General features: G+C 39.8%; 1 protein-coding gene across 1 annotated transcript in view; it reads left to right on the forward strand.

Moving 5' to 3' along the window:
• LOC138193499 (pleckstrin homology domain-containing family G member 4B-like) overlaps positions 1–15,872 on the forward strand; it is a 28,559-nt gene extending 12,687 nt beyond the window's left edge. Inside the window, exons 4-25 of the mRNA XM_069141608.1 lie at positions 115–318; positions 843–963; positions 1,085–1,178; positions 1,475–1,561; positions 2,387–2,503; positions 2,620–2,718; positions 2,998–3,149; positions 3,616–3,754; positions 4,179–4,301; positions 4,397–4,594; positions 5,409–6,118; positions 6,813–7,259; positions 8,049–8,298; positions 8,433–8,522; positions 9,278–9,604; positions 9,695–9,865; positions 10,067–10,244; positions 10,350–10,466; positions 11,927–12,211; positions 12,555–12,793; positions 13,280–13,338; positions 13,720–15,872. Coding sequence (XP_068997709.1) covers positions 115–318; positions 843–963; positions 1,085–1,178; positions 1,475–1,561; positions 2,387–2,503; positions 2,620–2,718; positions 2,998–3,149; positions 3,616–3,754; positions 4,179–4,301; positions 4,397–4,594; positions 5,409–6,118; positions 6,813–7,259; positions 8,049–8,298; positions 8,433–8,522; positions 9,278–9,604; positions 9,695–9,865; positions 10,067–10,244; positions 10,350–10,466; positions 11,927–12,211; positions 12,555–12,793; positions 13,280–13,318 — 4,187 coding nt within the window. The 3' untranslated portion in view covers positions 13,319–13,338; positions 13,720–15,872. The remainder of the gene's footprint in view (positions 1–114; positions 319–842; positions 964–1,084; positions 1,179–1,474; positions 1,562–2,386; positions 2,504–2,619; positions 2,719–2,997; positions 3,150–3,615; positions 3,755–4,178; positions 4,302–4,396; positions 4,595–5,408; positions 6,119–6,812; positions 7,260–8,048; positions 8,299–8,432; positions 8,523–9,277; positions 9,605–9,694; positions 9,866–10,066; positions 10,245–10,349; positions 10,467–11,926; positions 12,212–12,554; positions 12,794–13,279; positions 13,339–13,719) is intronic.
• Positions 15,873–16,000: the final 128 nt, after the last annotated feature.

Raw genomic sequence — 16,000 nt, forward strand, 5'->3', positions numbered from 1 at the left:
GTACAGAGTTATCACATGTTGTAATCAGAGTTTTATACTAAGAGTTGATGTTTGTTTCATTTGCGGTTTACTGTCAGCTCCATTATAACAAAATGAAAAAAAAAAAATCTACAGATGGTGCTCAGTCTGTCAGTACTTCCATAACTAGAAGAACTTCCCATCAAACGGAGAACCCGTCACAGACAGATCCACCGACAGCAGCAGAGACTCGGAAGCTCTGCCAGCCTGCCTCTGCTCGTCCTAGACCCGACCACCTCCCACTGGGATCCCCAGACCCCACAGCCCATCCCGTCTATCTGGGAGTGGCATCTCTCACAGGTAATTCAGTTTGATACAGTACAATCAGAAACCACTCATTATAATCCATGTGAATAGTTTGGCAACAAAGTTCTTCGCATTAAAGGACACATAAAAGGAAAAATAAGTATCTACAGTATGTGTACACTGTTATCTAATGTCAAACAGTATATCAGTCTGCAAGAGAATTCTTCACAGCTTTTTTTTATTCATAGCGATGATTGTAGCTATTTAATGGCCTTAAAAAAACAACAACATTCGTTTTATTCTTTAAATGACAGCTCTGACCCTCTCCATACCTTTGCTGTTTGCTCTTCATTTTATTTAATAATCCTTCATGGTTTTCTTTTACGTGTTGGTATCAGTTTGTACACAGCAGCTTGTCTTTGTCAGGTGCAGAAGATTTGCCATTGGGTCCCACCATAAACTGAAACTTTTTTCTCTTTGAGACTTTTGGAAATGGCTCAGGTGGACGGTGTAAATCCTCACGAACAAAGAACAGGATTTTAGATGTTCCCTGATCTCTCCTCTCTTTAACCCCTCAGGCAGCAGAGACAGGACAGGCAGGGCAATAGTGGAGCTCTATGGAGACCACCAGGGATGGCGATCACCTATAACAAGTCAGGAGCTCTTCCAGATGCTGCTCTACTTCCACTCTATCACCAGGTATGGAGGAGGAAAACATTAGTCAGCCAAAAACTAACAAAGTTTATGATTACAGACAGGTTGGATTGCAGTTTTTCCGTTTCTCTTATGCACAAATTTTAATGTTTTTGACTGTGTCTAGGAAAGAAATCAGAGAATCTGGGATGACACTAATTTTCGATGCTCGGAAGACTAATCCTCAACCGCATCTCTATAAGGCTTTGATGATTCTTCAGGTAAAACACGCACAAACTTCTGCATTACAGCTGACTACAGCAGGTCAGAGTTAAATACTGTTTGTGTGTTAGTGGCTGGCTAGAGAGCTGCTGTTCACAGACAATGAATTCTGAGTGAAATGTCAAGTCCTCAATTATGTACAAGCTCTTGTGCAAAAACAGAATATCCAGATGTCCTCTGGTTTATTCTATAGTTATCTTTAATGTGACAACATTTATTTGTCATGATCAATAAGAGGGTGTAACTCAAAATCAAGGAGTATGATGTGTCTCAGTAAGATGTTAAACTGTTGCAGGAGCGGTGCCCACAGGCAGTGAACAGTTTGGTCCTACTGGTGGACAAAGTGAGCAGCCACCGCCCAGAAAGGTGTCCAGGGATACAGGTCAGCTTTTTAACTCTTATTAAAGACACTTCCTGTTACTTTGTTGGTTCTGAGTAGTCTGTAAGCCTCATTAAACTCTTCAATCAAAGTGTGTTCTTACCTATACCAAACACCTGGTGGTCTGTTGGCCGGCTCGGTTGGTTCATCACTTTGGTGCAGACTAAAATATCTTGAGACCACATTTATCTTTGTATTGACCTGCATGGTAACTAATTACTCTCTGACTGAATTGTCATTGCAAATGTTGGATGGATTGCTGTGAAATTTGCTTTTCATGTAGCACCACCAGCCGATAACATTTTGTATATATCCAGTAAAATATCTCAACATCACCTGACCATCACCTTTAGGAGCCACTAGCGGGTCCATTTTTTTCTTGATTAACAGTTGCAGCTGTTTCATCATGCCACTCAACTTTCATCAAATATCATGTTTATTGTTGCATTTACCATCAGACATTTTACCGTTTTATAGTCTTAAAAATTAACTCATTATCAAACCTAATGACTCAAAACAGTCTACTGTTTACCCTTTGGTACCACTCATCCAAAACAAATACCAGAAAAATATTACATTGTTGGCCCAACTGTGCTTGTTGCCAAAATATTAGTTTTAAAGTTACTTTTTATACCTTTTAAAGTTTCCATTTATTTTCATTCACTGATTGCATAACTTGACAATAACAAAGGTAGAATTCAAAGTAATGACAGAAAAAAATAAACAGTGATCTGTCTAGTAGAAGCAGTGTATTCACTAGGAGTGTTATGTGGTAAGTAATGACTTCAGGATCTTCCTGTTAATGTAATACTTGTCTCCTTGAGGCAGACTGATGTGATTACATCGATGAAAGCCTTGCTGAAGCTGGTGGAGGTGTGTCAGCTGAGCTCCTGCCTGGATGGGACTCTGCCTCACAGCCACTGTGACTGGATGGAGCAGCACCAGGTGAGACAGTCATAGTAGTACATTAATGTCTGGGCCTCTTCTCTGTCATCAGGTGGTGCACCAATTATTTCTTCACTGCTCATGATTGAAACATGTCCACATCTTTTTTTCTGTAGAAACTCTTCCCATTCGTGTATGATCTTCTTGAGGCATCCAGCCTGCTAATGAGAGCCATCAATAAGTTAGAGGAGCCCCAGAGGACAGACACTGTACAGGTATCTTTGACTCATCACTTCTCATGTTGCTATTTGGGCTTTAAAAGCTGAGTTTATCTGGGTTATGTAGCGCTGTCTTTATTGACAATACAGTATGTATGACATGTTATCATAAGAATTCTGTAACTATCAAACATATCAGCGGAGGAACATGGAAAACAAGAGACAGACTTTCATGATCCTTTTCACAAAATTGAAGCTAGAATTCGTTTTACAAAATATAATATATGATGGAGTTACTGGACCATTTGCTGAACTTAAATGTTTTTTGTCTAACAGACTGTGCAGCAGTGCATGATGGACCAGAGGACTCTGATGAAGGATGTTCTGGAGGATAGCCAATTGGTCAGCCTGCAGAGGCAGGGCGGGGCCGTCCTGGCCAGGCTGAGAAAGGAGAGTGACCTCAAATACCCCCACTGTGAGGACCTCAGGTAAATGCAAAACTTCCTTCTCTCACAAGCTATATTTAGACATTTACATGTACAGAAAGTCCCAGTTGTTGGCCTATAGGCTGATTTAGGGTTTGCTGTAACACCACTTGATCCAGTGTCTACTTTGAGCAAGTAATAAAAGTTAGAAGGGCATATTTCAATATTTATTTTCTGCCACAACATAACATGTGGCTTTGTATGGAAGTTGTTAAAACAGATGTAAAAGAAACCAGATGAGGTGCAGGTGGTGCTTCATAATTAAGTAATCCACATATTTTATTCCAGTTGGAGTAAATAATGACCTACATGGTTATTTCTCCATGTAACTTGCATTTTACCAGTTAAATCACACTGGGATTTAATCATCCAGGAAGTACCAGAGTACATAGAAATATTTATACTTACATGTATTAGTTTTATCAGTTTTATTTCATAGGCTGTCGATAAATCTTTTTCCTTCTTATAGCGATGCAGTGGACTCAGTGACCAGCTTGTACAACCATGTGGAGGAGCAGGCTCATGTCCTCGTGCAGAGGTCCAACATGTCACTGGAACACCTGGAGTACCTACTGCAGTTCAAAGAGATGGAGGGACACTTCACACAGGTACACTGATGATCTGCCGACTGATTTTCAGATCAGTGCTGCCTTACTTTTAAAACGTATTTTCAATATAAAATGGGTTCAAGCACTATGTTCTTGAGGTCATTAAAGGCCAATGATGAGCCAATGATAATAATTTATTATATTTATGTCTTATGAAGAGATTTGAGATTAGAGAGATTGAAGAACATTAAGTGTTACAGTACATACAGTAATGTGAAGAAATATTGGTGTTTGTACGATATTTCTTTTGCAGGTTTCTTTGTGATTCTGTATATTTATAGAAGAGACTTTATATAAAACAGGAACCAAAATAAGTCACATTAAAGGAATTTAAAATAAATAAATCTGAGCACATATGCCATATTCTTAAGAGTATTAGCAAACACAATACTCAAAAACACAAATTCATCGACCCTCTGTGCAGATTAAGCAGTGGTTTAATGTAGAGGGAGAGCGCCACCTGCTGGAAGCTGAATCAGTCGAGGACTCTGGAGACCGTATGGAGCAAATCCTCAACAGCTTCACTGGTTTCCTAATTGAAGCTAATGTGAGTCGAAGTTTGCTTGAGGTTATCAAGCTGTCTGTATTCCTGTTTGTGAGTCTACCCAGCTGTCTGAATCTCTGTCCCTCCTCCTCCTCCAGGACCGCAGGCACCACGCCATGTCCTTAGTGTTGGAGGCGGAGCGGCTTCAGCAGAGCGGACTCTCCTACCCGGAGACAGAGGCCTTCTGGGCTCTTGTCTGCACCTTCAAGTCAGGCCTGGAGGACTTCCTGTGTAGGGCAGAGGCATGTGGCAGAGAACTCCAGATCATGGTCAACGTGTGTGATTTTTGTGAGCAGGTTTGTGTAAGAATTTTGAGTATTCAGTGTGCAGTTATTACTCTTACCCACAGGAATATTTGCCCTCATTTGGGACACAAAACTCACTTAAACACTGGTTTGTGTCATTTGTTTTCTCTATTGCTGTTTTCTGTTTAATTTCATGTATCAAACAATCACGTACTAATATAACTGGGCGGCTTTGCAAATATTCGTACCCTGTCGTATTTATTAACTGGATTTTTACACTTTACACAAAGCTATTTCTTATCAAATATGTTATTATAAACTTTATTACAGAGTAAAAAAAAAAGTCACTTTTAACACAGATTCATTTGTAGTGTGCATATACGTTACATTGACACCAAATATGTTAATGTATGTCATATTGAGAAGTGCTACTTTTTTATGTTTATTTTTGTTTTACCCAAAAGACATGAAGGGAAAACGTGGCACTCTCACAGCGTTAAATCACCTCATGTCTTTTAACTCAAGATTTTATTCATTTATTTGTACAACTAAAGCATTGACAGATCTGTTGACAAATTTAAGTGAAAATTGCTCAAAGCATAAAGTATATATCTTTAATTAAGTTTTCTTTTTTAAACAAGATATCATGAAGGTAACAACCGACAAGAAAACAATCACACCGGTACTTTTTTAATGCTTTTGAACTACTTTGAGTAGTTTTCAGCTTCTTACTTAACTTGCGTAACTTTTGACTTACGTTGCAACGCTTTTACTTGTGTACAGTAGCAGTGTATGAACAAAACTTTAAAATAAGAATATTCACTTGCTGTTTTCTATAATAAATAAAGATCTCTTTTACAAACAGGCTACAGCACTGGCCGGTGAATGCATTGATTACCTGGACCAGAGTCAAACCAGAATCCACACAACGCAAGACTGTGAAAGTTTCAATCAAACAAACACTCAGGCAATACAACACCAAAACCAGGACTCTGGCCTGAACACAGCATCCCTCTGCCAGGCTGACATACATGTCTCCGGCCAAACCTCTACCGGTGTTTCCCTGTCATGCACTGACAGCTCCGTCTTCCAGGCTTTCCAGGACAGGTTCCTCCATTTCAGCCCAGAGAGGTTCCAGGAGGTGAAGGACCAGGCCAGCGCCTTGCAGGACTCTCGGGGGATGCGAGTCTGGAACGTCGCCTGGCTGAGATGTCAGGAAGCCCGGCAGCAGCTTCAGGAGAGGATGCAAGAGGTGGACGAGATTTATCGCCAACCAGCAGACTTGAGCAACTGGTGTGAAGGTCATTTTGTCGATGTGGTGAGCACTAACAGCCAGACAGCATCTCCTGGGGGCCAGAGTTTGGTGGTACAATCAACCCCTGGACCTCGGCACCCGCAGTGGGAGGGAATCGTGTCTGGAGTGGTGGATTTAGGAAAAAGAAGGCCCCTTCAAGGCAGTAGCAGCAGCCCTAATTCAACAACTGTAGCCTGCTGTAACATCATCGTCAAACCTGAAGATTACAGTGAGGCTGGAACTAGTCAGGGGTCAAAGGCTGCTCCACAGTCACCTCACAGGTAATACAACTTCTTTTTTGATCTGTTCATCCCACTTAACTAGTATTTAACCTCAGTGGTTAAATTATCAGTTCTTAGACATTGCTATTAGAAAGTAGCACTCAGACTTTTGAAGATGATCTGATATTTGGTGATTTTGCAATTTTATTTTTGCATTTCTTAATATTATTTATAGTCCCCTTGATCGTATATTCTTACAGATCGAGCCAGGCCCTGTAACATATTGTAGGTACTATTCCCCAAACAGTATTCAGTCATTACTTAAGCTTAAGTTGACAAGAAACAAATCTGACTGGTCGATTTTCACTCTCCTGACAATATTATTTATCTCACATGAGAAAATAAAAAGTTTTAACCATCGTGTCAGGCAGCGTGTAAAAACATTTATTTTACAACCACAAGAGGAAATATAAACTCCATCAGATGGAAATATGGTTGTATTTAAAATGTCCAGTGTATCATTTTATTTTAGACTGATATATTTGGTTCTTTGGAAACATTTGGCTCTTCACTTGAATTTAAAAAAAAGTTTAATTGGTCTGACTAAAGTTTGTATTGATTGATCCAGCAGTGAGTCAGTAGGGTTGAAGATGTTAAGGACTCTGAAAGCTGGCTTGATCTCCTTCCTTTCTGCTGCAGGAACACACACTGGGTTTTGACTCTGTACTGTTGTTTTTGTTTCATTTTTGAACAGGTCATCAAGGAGAACAGAAAGAGAAACAAGGAGAAGGCAGATGAGCAGAGCGAGGAGTGAGAGAGATGCCGCCGCTCTGTCTCAGTCCCACACTGTCGGCTGTCAGTGGTTTCCATGGGGACGAGGTATTAGAGCGAGGTCAGCGAGCCAGGACTCGTGCACAACTGGAGCGTCAGCGGCCGGATCATCCACCCCACCTGAACAGCGGGTTCGATCCCCGTCATCTTGCTCCCATCACGGTCAGCCATCATGTCGCATCCTCCAGGAGGCTCAGAAGTTTCAGATCTCCCGCCACGGGAGCTTCTGCTCAGAGAACTCCTGTATGAGCGACCGAGGGCCTGCAGGGGGTAGTGAGCCTCTATGCTGCAAACACTCCAGCCTGCCCAGCGGGAGGTATGAGGGGGCGTTTAGTTTGGCGAGTCCACAGGAGAGTGCCAGCAATGCCCTGTAAGTTTACTGTATGTGGTGATAAAAATAATACTCTATGATATTCCTCTTATTTTCACTAATCCTCTGAGATTTAATGAGATCTCGTGCATTATTTTGTCTCTAAGCTGACAATGAAGAGCTACAGGTATTGTTTCTTCCCTTTGCCTCTGTTTTTTTTTTTTTTTTTTTTTTTTTTTTTAATTAACGTACAAGCTTACGAGAACAGACCCTCAGGCCTGCCACCAATGTCATCTATATATCTCACCAGGAGGTTGATGGGATCAGTCAAAAGTAGGGATATCTTGGAGACAGCAAACAATATTAGAGAAAGCCTAGAGTAAACTCATGAGGGGCATTTAAATACTGTATGTTGGACAGCAGAAGAGTAATGTCATACTGTAGAATAGAGAGCTTTTTATTTTCCTTACCCCAGGGGCCTGTTCTAATCTGTCCATGCTTGGCTTGTTTCTTACGACAATGCATGCAGAAAGAGTAAAATCAGTGTATCTCTTTCTCATCTGCTGAAATTTTAATGAAAATGAATGATAACGATGCATAAGATGAGTAAATATCAGAGACCAGGTGTATTTATGAACAACGGATGGGAAGAATGTTTTTATTTTGTCAAAAAATGTGTCCCAAGTTATATGAAAATATTCTTTCACCACACGCTTGTTCTGAAGGACAAAGATCTTACACAGATCTACATAAATGATTAAAAATCAAATATAACACAGGATGTATGCTGAGTATCACTCTGTAGGTGTGTGTTTGAAGTTAACCTCTTTGTTTTGTTTGTGTCACCAGGAGGTTGCAGCGTGTCATGGAGGAGCTGGTCTTCACAGAGAGGGAGTATGTCCGCTCTCTGGGCTACATCCTGACCCACTACCTCCCCCTGATGGACAGACACGACATCCCCCAGGACCTCAGGGGGAAGCGAGGGGTCATCTTCGGCAACCTGGAGAAGCTTTACGACTTCCACAGCCACTACTTTCTGCCAGAGCTGGAGGCCTGCCAGTGGGAGCCTGCCATGGTGGCCCGCTGCTTTCTCAGACATGTGAGGAATAACTGTATGACTGCAATCAATATACTTGTCCTGCAGTACATCATTTTTTTTTGTATATAATATTTTCAACTCTTTTCAAGATTCCATATTGTTCCTTGTGTTTTAATGTGTGGCTCTTTCTGCAGAGTGAGAGTTTTGGCCTGTACGCTTTGTACAGCAAGAACAAACCTCAGTCAGATGCCCTGATCCTGCACCGACGCCATGACATCTTTAAGGTCAGTTTATAATTTGTCTCGTCTTTCTCTCAACTGAAAATTATTAATTACACTGTACTGACCAAACCTGATGTTTTCTCATTTCGTGATTACACTGCAAAAGTTTAATATTCATTAAAGATTCTAATTTTGTCATAGTGTCAAAAATACAGTAATTTTAAGATGAAATTACAATCAGTTCTAGTCATCAAAGCACCTCCCTGAAAGCAAATTCTACAACGCTAGAAAAGAACAACCATCTCATCTGTGCATATTTATCTGACAATCGTGTCTCCTCTTGATCTGCTATTTATTACTTGAATGTATTCTGAACCCGACATGAGTAACGCCTTTTTTTTTTTCAAACTGTTTCACATCCCCACAGTTTACATTTTGTACCTGCCTGCACTGACACTGCTGTACAAGGGAGGTACAATATATGACACCATGGAGTGTACTGAGCGAGATTTTCCAGACAAAGTCTGTGTGGAGAGCCTTGTTGACTCATTCATACTTCCATAATAGACACTTGGTAATTTACTCTGAGTTGAGCTGGAACTTGAGAGTTCACACTTTTCTTTCTTCACTTGTCTTTAAGATTCAATAAGTTTTACCAGGTCCCAATATTTCCCCTTTGAACCATCTTCAATGAATCTGTTTGTTGGACTGGATACGTGTTCCGCTCTAATAGCTGCAGTAGTCATCACAGTCCTCCGACTGGGAGTGCCACACTTTTCCTTTTCATCTTTACAGCCCCACTTTGTTTTCCCTCACAGAAGAAGCAGCAGGAGCTGGGCGACCTGATGGACCTCTCCTCCTACCTGCTGAGGCCTATCCAGAGGATCAGCAAGTACAGCCTCCTACTGCAGGACATGTTGGCTTTGGCCGGCTCATACAGGCCAAAGGATGTGATCCAGGATACGTTGTTCACCTCGAGCGTGTGCGCACAAAGTGTGTGTGGCCCGGCTGCTTATGTGCCTGATCTGTCGAGCAGTGAGCGGGAGAGAGAGAGGGTTGAGATCCAGGCTGCTGCAGACTTGACTCGATTTCAGATGCGTCACGGCAACGATTTGCTTACCATGGACGCCATCCAGGACTGTGATGTAAGATATTGAAATGACAGATAACACATACCTGAATCACAGTAGGTAAATAACATTAACCGCCTGCGCTATCTCCGTCTTCCCTGTCAGGTGAATTTAAAAGAGCAGGGCCAGCTGGTCCGCCAGGACGAATTCACAGTTTTTTTTAAGAAGAAGAAATGTGTCCGCCGCATCTTCCTCTTTGAGGATCTGATTCTCTTCGGCAAGACCAAGAGAACAGCTGTTGGAAATGATGTTTACGTCTACAAGCAGTCATTCAAGGTCTGCGCTCGTGCTTGTTTATACAAAGGCTGCCAGAGTCTTAATGATCACCCTTATTTAACTTGAATGTATTTAGCATATTCTGTTTAAAAGGTTGTAGTCACACCTCACAGTGCCAAATATTTTGATCTGCCACCAAACCACATATGACCATATCTGTCGGTGTCATTTCTGTGTCTCTCTTTGTGTTTTCTCTCCCAGACCAGCGACATTGGGATGACCCATAACTCTACTGTGAGCGGTCTGTGTTTTGAGATCTGGTTCCGCAGGAGGAAAAGTGAGGACACCTACACCCTCAGGGCCTCCAGCGTGGAGGTGAAGAAAGCCTGGATCACTGACCTGGAGAGCATACTGTGGGATCAGGCCGCTCACAGTAGAGGTAGTAACAACAACATACTGTTTTTATTTAGCACTTACATGGAGAACAGTTTACAGATAGCTTTACAGGTGTAAAAACATATTGTGAATATACTTTATGCTGCAGAGCTGCGGATGCAGGAGAGGGTGTTCATGGGAATGAGCTGCAAACCTTTCATGGATATTCAACCCAGTAATGCTGCAATTTGTGACCGAGCCATCAGCTGTGTCCTGCCTGGGAGAAGTAAGCAGCTGAACACACAACACTTTAACTTAAAACTAAATTCAGTCCCATATCATTTATGCAGGGTTTCCACTGTTCATGTAATTTGTGGAATATCAGGGGGTTACATAAAGTCTATTTCAGGCATGGAAAGTCTGCAGATTCGATCATTTTTTTGAGCCAAGTCATGGAATATCATGGAATTATGTTTGTAGCAGATTTCAATTTCATTTCTCATTTCCATGAAGTATTTGTCTATATAATATACAGTTGTAATGTAGCTTGTTTCCTCAGTGCTTTTATCCCCTTTCTGCTTATCAACAGTCACTCAAGAAAGGTTTTTTCTTGTAGCTACTGATGAAGGCAAACATGCCAGGAAAATGTAAATTTCAAGAGCTTTGGGTGCAAGACTTCAAAGTTTGGATGTTAAGAGTACACGACAGAAAAGCCAGATGTAAAGTTTGTGAAAATACTGTTGAAAATATTGGAGAGAGCCTTTTGGAGCCACACCTACAGTGCAAGCGGGTACAGTACCAGGAAATTCATTCATTATGTTCCCATTTAAGAAGAAGAATTTTGATCAGTTAATTGTTTAAGAAGTTTTAAAAAAAAATTAACATTTTATACTGATAATACCTGTGAATGAGTAAGTAAAGGTTGCAAATGGCTGTTGGTAAAACAATGTAGCTGGATTTTTTTTTTTGTGATCAAACCAAATGTGGACTGTTTTACCATTCATTATTGTTGATGGAAATTCAACTTTTTAATGAGTAAAAGTCAGGGAATTTGACATTTGACTTTGAGTGGGAAACCTGTTCATAACACATCAAATCCACAGATACTAGTGTGTGTCCCAGTAAACCAGGACCTCACATGAGCATTCAGGGTTATCTTACAGTATTATTTTCCTTCTTTGTGGCATATAAATTTTGTCAGTAACAAAATAACATTTCATGTTTTTCAAATGAATAGTTTAAGCCATTAGCATGGCTTGATACAGCTTTGTAACAGGCTTAATCAGGGCAGAATAACAACATCAAAGACAAGTTTAACCAAATGATTTAAACCACTTATTTAAAAAAAAAAAAAAAAACATGACTAAGTGTCCTTCAGATTTTCTTTTGACCAACTTTTGAATTTTCTCTGATAAATAATGAGTTTTTACTTTACTAGTTAATTGAATTACTAGTTTGTAAATGACGTTGCAGTGTGGCTCTAGGGATGTTAAAGTAGGATGAGTGGTTGGCTGTACACCACCGTTTGTCATGGCTGAACATTGGCTTGATTGCCATTGAATTTGCTGCAGCTATTAATGCAACTAGATTTTGTTGTTTTTGTTATCTAAACAAAATCCAGCTAACAAAGTGGCTAAATTTAACAAAACTAAAATGTGTTTGTGAAATAACTGCAACAGCCCTCAGTGCTCACTGACTCGGCCTATTATTTTCTCACTGATGACATCTATGTATGTGTGTCTTCAGTCCCTGTGGCATGTTGTTCACACAGGGGTTTAGATTATCCCCGACCGCAGTCCATTGGCTCCGGCAGCACCGCCTCCACCACCATCAGCCATTCGTCTTCCTCGTCTGGCCGTGGCTCACTGCCCCCAGCAGGTTTCCCCGGGAACCAGTCACAGGGAGTGGACACCCATCCGAGCGTCTGCTCCTCTTCGGAAGCTGGGACGGAAATTGAACTGGACAACCATCATCTTCATCAGCATCATCTTCATCGGCACTGTGAACAGTGGAAAACCCACCATCCTCTGAGTACGTTTATTTTATGTTTTTGTTAACTGTTTTTTACGGATCTGTTTGCTGTTGACTTTAAAGCACTTCAGACACTTAATGAACATTTGAATTCAGTCAGAGAAATCAGATCAAATTGAGTGTTTATATGATGATCAGCCTAAAGGAATAGGGTATATTTTTGTTTTTGTTTGGTGCCATCTGATGATACTGTCAAACTAAATAGAAAGCATTTCAACCAACATGTACCATATCAAGGTGATGAACATTTTGTCCTCACGTCTCTTTTCATGTATGCATCATAATGTAAAATGAACTTGTATCAGTTTTGGTGTCAATTACACTTGTTATGTTTCTGCTTTAGTCGACAGCTCTGACTCATCTGGGGACTGCATGAATCTCTTCAGCAGCTCAGAGCGCAGCTGCCTGTCTGCCATCAGTGGAGAGGTCATGGACGACTCCTCCTTTGTGTCCCAGAGTTCAAAGGCCCATCCACCGATTTGTCGGACCCCCAGCCTGAGGAGAAACGGCTCACCGGCAGTGAACAGAAAGAAGCCAGGTGTCGCCCCCAAACCTCCACATCTGGCTACTGCTCAGACGCAGGTGAAGGTTAAATAAAGCAACCTGTTGAATTACTGTATGAGCTGAAGAAGATGGTCTCTCTCTCATGTTGTTTAATGATAGTTGAAGGAAAGGTCTGAAGAGGTTTACATGCGTGTTCGTGCCTGTATTGATGCGGCTGTGGCTCACGTCCACACGTCAAAGTGTCCACGGGAAAGACACTGAATCCAATTTTTGTCCTAATGACAGGCGTGCATTCTTCCAGCATTAATATGTGTCTGGGGGGGATGGAGAGGCAAAAAATTGTTACGCATTTCAGCTATTAATTTAAAATGCACAATGTAAGTTTACCATTGATATAACCTCAATTATACATTATGTTTCTAGAAAAACATATTTTCCAGTATCACATTGCAATTTCCCAACAGACCAAATCAACATTATAAACCAATAATTTAGGATATAGGTTGGTTTTTTTTAAACTATTTAATTGAAGTATAAGATAATATTTGGTATCTTGCATTGCAGGGTGATGAAATTATAATTGGAAAATCAACAGAAGTTTAACCCTGGATCCCCAGCTGAAGGTACGCATCTTGTTATATTCTCACATTCATATAAAGTTTTTATATGAACTATGTTTCTATTTTACAAACTTTGTTCATCCATTTTGGATAAACAAAACTTTTAGGTTTATCTTTTTTTAGCTTGTCAGCTCTCGTGTTTTTGTTTCTATTTATATATTTTTTGCTGCTGGTTTTATTGTTATTGTTTTGAATATTTTAAGCCAATTCATTCATTAATCAACCGTTTTATTTGTTTTCATTGTGAATTAAAATTTTTGTCTTTTGTTTAATGCTGTTTTTAATTCTGATTTGTGAAGATATAAAGAAAGTGATGATGATAATCATCATTGTTAGCAATGGCCCCTGCAATAAGAATAAATTGGGCTTTGAATATTGTTGCAGAATCTCCTGTCGCCCTGCAGATGGACGGATCGTCTGAGTAAAACAAATATTTGGTGTTGCCTCGTCTGGTCTCTGGGTCTGGTTAGGGGGATTTTGGTGTGTCTGTATCACACCTCGGTCATCCATATGTGGTTATCTTGATCACGTGACTGACCCATGCAAGACAGGAAGATACTGCTACATGGGTGATCATGAATGGGTCAGTCACACACAACATTTGTCCACAATGTGTTTCTTAGTCCTTTTACCCCGAGAAAACATTTTCATATCTCCCAAAAGAAATTCTTTTGAACTCAGCATCAGCTGTTATAGGCCTTAAAAACATCTTTTATTTGAATGTCCTGACAATATGCAGCTCAGAAAAGGAATGAGTGTTACTTAATGTGCTGCAACACATTCAAAAAAATTCCCCAAAACAGTCCTAAAAAATAACCAGTTTTTTCTAAGGCATGTGTTTTTATATGATTGATAAACTGTCACTCAATACACGTTACATGTTTATAAACTATACTGTTTTTTAACTGTTAAAAACAGGCTCTTCATTTACATTCAGTCATGAGTCTGTGTGTTTCTACATCAACACAGAGTGACGTATGTGGTCAAGGGATACATTTAAAATACATTTTGTGTGATCTTCTGTCCTATACATTTTGTACAATTATTGATATGCAGGGATCAAAGAAGAGAATATTTTATTTATTACTGTCATAAAAATCAGAAGCCAACACACAGGACCAGCATCTGTATCTGGGATAGACCACTTCAGTCCAGAGGGTTTCATGCTCCTTTTCATTTGCCAGCAGACAAAATATGATTTAAGAACCAACTGTGTATCATTATACTCTTGTTAGCTGCTGAATTATATTGTTTTGGTTAGACAATCACAATGGAAAACTGATGGAGTCGAGGATACATTTCAAGTAAAGAGCGCTCCACTGGCCAAGTGCCCAGGACTAAAGAAGATGGCCATAAATGGAGAAACATGTTGATACTGTACAGATAGAAAATATATTTTAGGGCTTAGTAACTGATGCACACTAAATAATATGCAAGGGTATTCTGTCTCTCCAACACATTTACTTTGGGACGTTTTTCTACTACTGTTGTCTTTTTAAACTTTTGTTTTTATCTGTATGACTCTGAACTTCTTACAATAATCCCACAATTATTGATTTATCTGAGGGGACAGACCACTAGCCTGTGTGTTTTCATGTCTCACATTCAGTGCAGAGAGACATAATCTGCAAGGAAGCCACACAAGGTACTGCATACTACCAGACACACGGTATATGACTGCAACTCTACAGTTATAAACCACTTACTGCCATTCAGGGTCCACTAATGGTTCCATACTGATCAATGCACCAGCTCCACCTTTCTGAAAGTGACCATTACAAGAGTGTTTTCAGATCATTTGTATTCTTTTTAATGTCTTTTTATGTTGTTTTTTTAATTACTGATGTCATGGTTTTGTATGTTTTGTGATTATATTTAATTGTCTGTGCAAAATGTACAGTATACAAATCATGGCAGGAAAATAGGAGGCCATATTAAAAGACTCTTCTTTTTTTTCTTTTGAAGCCACTATCTTTTTGCGACATGGCTGATCCATGTTTTTTTTTTATCCTCTATCATTTTCTTTATTGACTTCTAGTTTTCTTCTGAGCCTTTTTTGTTGATAATATTAAGCATTCATTCTATCATTTGATTATTCACATGCAGGGTCAGTGCGATTGATGTTGGTTTTTAGTTTTTTTTTTCTGTTTTGTGGTTTCCTCCCTCTGATCTCTGAGCGACTGATAGCAGTAATATGAGGATGTGGCACCAAAGACTGTTGATGCTCCACTTCCTTCTTTCACAGACACAATGATTGCAAGTTTGTGTGCAGGTTTTATTTTGCCATTTTCACCAAAAAACTGAATTTTCTTTTTGTTATAAGCTGAGTTCTTCTGGTTTTTAATGAATATATTTCAGTCTGACAGCCTATGTTGAACTGTTAGTTCATTTGTTCTGTAAACCGAAGAAAGACTCATCATGCTGACTAAAGAAAAAGTATTTTATCGCCTTTAAGTTAAAAAGATTTAAGGATGCGTTACTGTTTTGCATTTTGTTTATGTTGAATCATATAGTAATATATCACATAAATAATTCATGAGAAAAAATCTCTTGTTGGTTTTGTTTTTATATTTACAGAGTGCATTAGTTGTTGTGTTGTTACTATTCAACAGAGACAGGCCATTAATTTGCTGATGCAGGACCAGTTTTGGTAGCACATGATTCA

The sequence above is a fragment of the Embiotoca jacksoni genome, unplaced genomic scaffold (genome assembly GCF_022577435.1).
Source record: "Embiotoca jacksoni isolate LCO1_2020_lvr unplaced genomic scaffold, fEmbJac1.0.p SCAF_9, whole genome shotgun sequence".
NCBI lineage: Eukaryota > Metazoa > Chordata > Actinopteri > Embiotocidae > Embiotoca > Embiotoca jacksoni.